Source organism: Sus scrofa, chromosome 8 (assembly GCF_000003025.6).
Source record: "Sus scrofa isolate TJ Tabasco breed Duroc chromosome 8, Sscrofa11.1, whole genome shotgun sequence".
In the NCBI taxonomy this organism is placed as follows: Eukaryota; Metazoa; Chordata; class Mammalia; order Artiodactyla; family Suidae; genus Sus; species Sus scrofa.
In genome coordinates this window covers 87,876,924-87,884,804 of record NC_010450.4, presented here as the reverse complement: position 1 = coordinate 87,884,804, position 7,881 = coordinate 87,876,924, and the positions used below count along the sequence as shown (strand labels likewise).

General features: G+C 39.6%; 1 protein-coding gene across 23 annotated transcripts in view; it reads right to left on the bottom strand.

The window, feature by feature from the left end:
• The window catches only part of ELF2 (E74 like ETS transcription factor 2), a 104,254-nt gene continuing 102,330 nt past the window's right edge, over positions 5,958–7,881 (bottom strand). For all 23 annotated transcript variants that reach the window (XM_021101570.1, XM_021101571.1, XM_021101575.1 and 20 more), the window contains one exon: positions 5,958–7,683. In XM_021101570.1, coding sequence (XP_020957229.1) covers positions 7,056–7,683 — 628 coding nt within the window. In that variant the 3' untranslated portion in view covers positions 5,958–7,055. The remainder of the gene's footprint in view (positions 7,684–7,881) is intronic.

Below are 7,881 nucleotides of genomic sequence, written 5' to 3'. Positions count from 1 at the left end.
AGGGCTGCATCTACAGCATATGGAGGTTCCCAGGCTAGGGGTCTAAACAGAGCTGTTGCTGCCAGCCTACGCCAGAGCCACAGCAACGCAGGATCCGGGCCGCGTCTATGACCTACACCACATCTCACAGCAATGCTGGATCCTTAACCCACTGAGCAAGGCCAGGGATGGAACCCACAACCTCATGGTTCCTAGTCAGATTCGCTTCAGCTGTGTCATGACAGAGAACTCCCAGAAAGGCTTCTGGAAATATAAGGAGATTGAAATATCAGTGATTTGAAATGTGCCTTTTAAGGAGATGGAGGAAAATCCACAATGGAATTCTTACGAGTCATTCTTCAGAAGTAGAGTACAGGCTAGACACTTATTTCAGGAAGCTTTTGGGTTTTGTTTGTCTTCATTTAAAATGTAATTATGTGTGTTTTATGTAAGCAGTTTTATAGTGGTATATAAATTTTGTTCGGTTGCACTTTATTTTTATTTCTCCTTAGTCTTTCTTTGTAAATAGGCCATCATCGTAACCTGAAGGTATGTATGTTTAATAATAAATCTGTATTCTAAGTTATTTTTGGCCGCACTTGTGGCATGCAGACATTCCTAGGCCAGGGATTGAACCCATGCTGCAGATGGTGGCCTGCACCACAGCTGCAGCAGCAACACTGGATCTTTAACCCTCTGTGCCACAAGGGAACTTCCCTAAATTTTTAATTATATTCCATTACTGAGTTTCTCTAATTCCCTTTGTCCAGCTTTCTCTTTTATACCCCACAATATTTTGATTGTGGTTATAATTAGAGCCTTAGAAGATACATTGTGCAGGTTCCTGAAGACAGAGTGGTCATGGTTTTTTACTTCCTCCACTCTGTATTTCAGTAGATTCCATTCTACACAGTGATGGGGAAGACAGCCTCATTTATTTAAATAAACCATAATGGTATATGCCTGCTTCCTAACGTTTGAGTTTGTCTCTAACGCTTCACATGAGACCTTAAAACTACCCTTAATTTTAAAAAGAGCTTAAGGGAGTTCCCGTCGTGGCGCAGTGGTTAACGAATCCGACTAGGAACCATGAGGTTGCGGGTTGATCCCTGCCCTTGCTCAGTGGCTTAATGATCCGGTGTTTCCGTGAGCTGTGGTGTAGGTCACAGACATGCTCGGATCCCGCGTTGCTGTGGCTCTGGTGTAGGCTGGCAGCTACAGCTCCGATTAGACCCCTAGCCTGGGAACCTCCGTATGCTGCGGGAGCAGCCCAAGAAATGGCAAAAAGACAAAATAAATAAATAAATAAATAAATAAATAAATAAAAAGAGCTTAAAAGGTCAAATAATTTGACCGAAGTCTCAGCTATCAGTAGTGGAGTCAGCATTCCCCCTCAGGTCTGTCCTGACTCCAGACTACTCACTTCCCCACAACCATACATCCTTAGCCTTGAGTGAATACAAATAGGGAGAAAAGGAATATGGTGGGGAAGGAAGAGATTTCTTAATGGAAAAATGTTCAAATACTTTTGTAGTACACTTACATTATAGACCAGAAGCTGATAGAGTGGACCAATTCTGAAACAGTAAAGTAGTACTGCCAAATCAGAATAGCTGATACAGTTTGTATACTTTGGTGGCTTGTGTGTTTTGACTGCACCCATGGCATGTGGAAGTTCTAGGCCAGGGATTGAACCCTCATCACAGCGGCAACCAAAGCCACTGCAGTGACACACCAGATCCTTAACCTGCTATGCCACCTGGGAATTCCAATGGCTTTTTTTTTTTTTTGTTTTTGTTTTTAAAAAGGAAGTGGTAAGAATAGCTACTCAGTAGTGTTACAAACTAAAGAGAGAAATTGATGCAAACGTTCTAATTTGTACCATTTTTTAAAAACATGCAAGATTTTATAATGAAGAGAATGTTGCATATAATTAGATAATGTGTCTTAGACTTGAGGAAAGATTTCCAAGATTTAAATTCTAAAAAGAGATAAAATAAAAGCACATGCTCATAATCGGTTTCAATTTTAAAAAAGGAAAAGCATCCAAAAATGTGCTTGCATAAAAGAGCTCTGATGAGCTTTTCTTAATGTATAAAAATATGGCACAGGGAGTTCCCTGGGTTAAGGATCTGGCGTTGCTGTGGCTGTCGAGTAAGCCAGCAGCTGCAGCTCCAATTGGACCCCTAACTGGGAACTTCCATATGCCACAGGTATGTCTGTAAAAAGGAACAAAGATTATTCCAAGGAGAATAATCCTTCCATTTGGAAGGGCAGCACTAAGTATTTTTCGTTTGCTTTTGTGGGGTTTTTTGGTCATGCCCATAGCCTTTGGAAGTTCCCAGACCAGGGATCAAACCCAAGCATCAGCTTGGGTCCTTAACTGTTGTTTGGAGGCAGTTGGGAAACTTGGATGATACAGATCTCAGTACTGATGAATTCTTTTTTGCTCTGGCCGCCAAAGCATTCAAGAACAAACCTTATAGCTAAATTTCAATTACTCTAACATTCTATAGCATGTAATCTATTTTTTTTTTTTTTTGCCATCCTGCCTTTTTGCCTTATTTCATTGTCTCTCCCCTGCTTGCTTTTGTTGACTTTCATTTACTCTCACAATACGTAAACTATCTGAAATTCTTTTGGTAATGAGAGTATTAAATTGCCACATTGAACTGGTTTAGGCTTCTCAATGTACATCACTTATATATAAGAATGTTGAAATGTGATTACAGAGTCCTGTGTGTTCTGGAGGAAACACCATTAGGAGAGATGATGGAAGACTGGATACGGGATCCACCTGACATCTCACTTAGATTGGTAAACTTGAAGAGAACGCCCAGCAAAAACTGCAACCTTTCCTAGTTTAGTTTGTGAGAAAGTAAGCATCCATCGTTGTATGGTGGGTTATGGTTTTTCTTCTTTTTGCTTTTGTTTTTTAGGGCTGGACCTGCAGCATATGGGAGTTCCCAGACCAGGGGGTCGAATTGGAGCTGTAGTTGCTGGCCTACACAACAGTCACAGCAATATCAGATCTGCGCTCATCCATGTAGCTTGCAGCAATGCTGGATTCTTTAACCCACTGAGCAAGGCCAGAAATCGAACCCACAGTCTCATGGATACTAGTTGGGTTCCTAACCTGCTAAGCCACAACAGGAACTCCAGGACAGCTCTCTAAATGTAAAACTTTCCTTATTATATCTGGATGGCAATGGTGCCCAAACCTAGCTGCACAATGAAATCACAGAGATACTTTTTTTTAAATACCAATGTCTGGCTTCCACCCTCACACATTGTAATTTAACTCGTATTGTGACCTGGACAGCAGGATTTTAAAATCTTCCAAGGCGATTCTAAAACAATTTAGTGTCCACCTTTTGTGACAGTCTCACATTAAAGTTTTCTAAAATAGATGAAGTTTTCTCCAAGTTACATATACAGTGGGAAGGGAGTAAACAATATCCTGCTATTTATAGTTCAGGTTCTTTTTTTTTTTTTTTTTTGTCTTTTTAGGGCCACACCTGTGGCATATGGAGGTTCCCAGGCTACGGGTCTAATCAGAGCTATAGCTGCCAGCCTACACCACAGCTCATGGCAATGCTGGATCCTTAACCCACTGAGCGAGGCCGGGGATCAAACCCACAACCTCATGGTTTCTAGTCGAATTCATTTCCACTGCACCATGACGGGAACTCCCAGTTTTGTTTTTGATATGGAGTATTAGGGAGTACAATCATGTTTTGTTTCTAAGTTCTCACTTGGGAAGTTGTAATATATAAGTTCTGAACCCACAGCATTATTGCTGAGATGCAGTGTTTAAAAAAAGTGAAGTAGATAAATGTCACCTCAAATATAGGAATACCTCAGTAGACACTGGGGAGCTCCCATTGTGGCTCAGCAGTAACAAATCCAACTAGCATCCATGAGGATGTGGGTCTGATCCTTGGCCTTGCTCAGTGGGTTAAGGATCTGGCATTGCCATGAGCTGTGGCACAGGTCGCAGATGCAGCTCGGATCTGGCATCGCTGTGACTGTGGTGTAGGCCGGCATCTGCAGCTCCGATTTGACTCCTAGACTGGGAAATTCCATGTGCCATGGGTGCAGCTCTAAAAAGGCCAAAAAAAAGACATTGGAGGTTCAGTTCCAGACCCACTACAATAAGTTCGACTGGACATTCAGGAGGAAATAGCCAGTAAGTAATTAAATAAATCCAACTAAGACTTTTGAGTCCAGCTAGAACAAGAGATTTGGTAATACAAACAGTATGCATAGATTATCTAACAATTATGTTGAAGCAAGATCATATATACAACTACTCTATGAGGGAGGGAGCCCATGGTAAGTACTGCCTTGGGAAAGCTGAAGGAAAACAAAGTACACTAAGAAGAGCTGGTCAGGCAGGAAGTAAACCAGAAGAGGGGTGTCATGGGAAACCAAAGGGGAGTTTTATGGAGCAGGCTGATCACATGAAAAAATGAAGTTTCTCTTTGATTACTGGGTTACTGGAAACCTCAATGACAACTGTTTCTAAGCCAGAACTGACTGCAGGCTACTGAAGGAAAAGATAGAATGATGGGTGGTTAACTGCAGGATGGACACTGGCATAAGTAGATGCTCTTATAGCAAGGGGTCCAGAAATGGAATTTATAGCTCATGACCTTGGTGTTCTCTATAAAGAGGTATCCTGGCCATCTGGTAAGCAGGGGGGTGAAGGCTGGAACTGTTGCTGGAAGATCACCCAGGGAATGAATGGGCCAACTGCTGATCAATGTTCAAAAGCCTGGTGAGACCGGAAGATGTAGTGCCATCATGTCATTGTTATGTGGTTCTTTGATACACTGGACACAAAAAGCAAATATAAATTATAACAACAGTTTGGAAGGGTTGAGATTAAAAGCCATACCACTGAGAATTTCAATTAGAAGAAACACTCTGATCAGTATATACCACCAATGTGTGTTTCTAAATCTAGACCTTAGGTGAACTTACTTTGAAAGAGACAGAAAAATGTTTGGGTAGACAGGTGGAACTTAACCTAATTAGAACCAATTAGTAATGTAGCATAGGCAGAAATAATTGCTCATTTAAAATACATTTCATTAGCTATCTTCCATGTGACTTAGATTCTTAGCAAATAACCAAAATCAATAAATGTCTGAGTGTTTAAAATGCTCAGCATTGGGGAGGGGTATAAGTCATGGCATTGGCCTAGAAGAATATTATGAAAGACATGACAACAAATGAGACTGCCATGTAAAAAAGGCCATACAGTTAAGAGCCAAGGCATATGATACATTTTTGGAAAGCTGAAATATTTAGGAAGTGTTCTAAAGGAGGTAGAATTTGAGATTAACCCCCAAATGGGATAATAAGTGAGTTTTCCTTTGAGCTTTTATTTAAAAGTATCATCAAGTGTGTTTACAGAAAAGATAGATTACAAAGGGAGCTGTTATAGACCTAAGTAGTCTCTGACCAAATGCACAATTAACAGCCACCCAATATGCAGTAACAGTTTATTTAAATTTCTAGAAGAAGTGAAAATAGACAACTTCTCTTTGCAGTAGAAAGAGCATTAAAATGTGGAGTCAGAGGACGTAGTTTGGTGTGAAACTAGGAAACCCGTTTAATCCCTCTGGTCCCTCCACTTTCTAATTTGTAAAAGGGTTAGCAGGTATTATTTGTTCTTCCTCACCCTCAAAAGGTCTGCTTGAGAAACAAATGGTCTGATTTGAAATATAAATTAAGTGTGGCTAACATTAAAACAGTAAATTCATTAGGGTAGGTAGACAGTAATTAGTAAGGAAATGGAGACATGCAGATTATCTGCCAAATATAAATGTAATGGAGCAAAACAGAAGAATTTCTTCATGCCAGTGGGTGGCAAGGAGAAAAAGGACTTCTATTACTCCTTAACTAAAGCAATGTGTCCGTACTAACCTTGGAATATTGTTATAAATATCACCAGAGACCAAAACACAAGATAAATTTCATTTCTATATTTCAGAAAACCTACTTGAATACACTTTGAAACAAGAGTACAACAAAATAGAATATACTTCAAATGTTGAATATACAAACTATTATAGTTCAAATCTGAACACTGGTACTTTCCCTCTTAAACTTCAACTAAAAAAAAAAAAAAAAAAAAAAAAAAAAAAAGGAAGGAAGGAAGAAAGAAAACTCCAGGTATTAGAGCTACCTGACAAAAATTCATGCTGAGCCTTAACTTCCAAGTGACAGTAGAACTGAAACTGCTATGCCTGCCAGGGCTAAGTGAATGACACAGGCATGTTACAGCAAAAGGCCAGAGCCAACTGTTAATTTGTCCACAATTAAGAAACTGACAGACTTAAACTACCATATAAAATGTTACATGTAAATTCTATAACAATACTGTGCTAGGTACAAGATTTTTAAAATTTTTCTTTTAATAAAAAAGCTTTACACAAACAAGCTGTTAGCTTATTTCAATAAAGAAAACCGAAAGTTAGTCTAAGGCCTTTGTTTTAAATCAGCTTAAGCTATATGATATTAAAAAAAAAATCACACTAGATCTTTTTTGCTATCCTCTTTTGAAGCTTTTGGATCCATTCTTCAATTCACATTCTAAAATACCTATATTAGCAGTCTTCACATAGCACCAGTTAAGTGAGTTCTGTGTGAACACAGTAATAATTGCTGGTATGCATATAAAATGCATCAAAAATTGCTATATGTAACAATGAGATCACCCATCCCAACCCCGCCCCACTGAAAACCATATAGCCTCTTACAGAATGTTAGTGTTCCAAGTCTTAGTGTAACTTGATATTGTAGTGAGTTGCTTGGTCCCTTTCAATCCTTTTTCTTATTGACGGGTTCAGTTGTTTCCTACTGTAAGAGGCAGTTTTCTGTCAGCATCTCAATATGTAGTTCATCTCCCACTGAAACATGGGATAGGTAATTTATTTCCAGTAAGTTTGATTGTTTTCTTATATGCATTAAAAATGTTTTAAAGTCTTTTGACTTCTCTTGATGACATCCTTGCCAATAGTTAGTACTATCACTAACATTCAAAAGTCCATGGGCAAGCTGCTGCTTTATTTCTCACACGTTACCAGTCCTTCTGTTTTCATAGTTACAGGAAGGGCAATAGCTGAAGGCGCACTGACAACCACTACGTGGGTCACTGTCTTATTTCCATCTGTTGGTTTTTCTTCTTGTACCAGCTGCAAAGTTTTCACATCATGTTCCTGCTTTTTTGCCACTGCTTCTGATTTAACCTCTGGCCCTTTTATGACGGCACTGATAACTCGGGGAGGAGTCTGGCCAGATGCCTGCTGAGTAGGCACTGATAGTCTCATTACAGGTGTACCGTGGGCTATTGAAACAGGGGTAAGTGCTCTCACAGCCAGTGGGGTTCCGACAATGTTAATGCTTCCTGACCCAGTCAGATTCGACTTCGTCTGCAGTTGACACTGTGCAAGTTGTGTAGCTGGGATGGTGATAATTTTGGCAGGCTGCATGGTGATTTTGTCTCCATTTTCAGTAGAGGCAGGCATCACAGTAGGGATTGTCTGAATAACCACCTTTGGAGAGGTTGCTGTTGTTGGACTGGTGCTGGTTATTAACGGTGCACCTGCATTAACTGACTGAACTGCCACAGTTGAAATTTTCTGACCCAATGATGTCATTACAACAGGTACCTGCATTGCCACACGAACTGTCCTAGTAGATTTAAAAAATAAAGCTGATTATATTTAATGCTAAATTATAAAACAGATCTCGTTAGCAAAAAGATAAATGCAAATCCAAAATGTACAAAACTAGCACTCCCCAATTTTACAGATGTACTGAAAATCCCTGAAGTTTGAAATACTATGAAATAAAATTTAAACTAAAGCCTATATTAAATTTCATCTATTA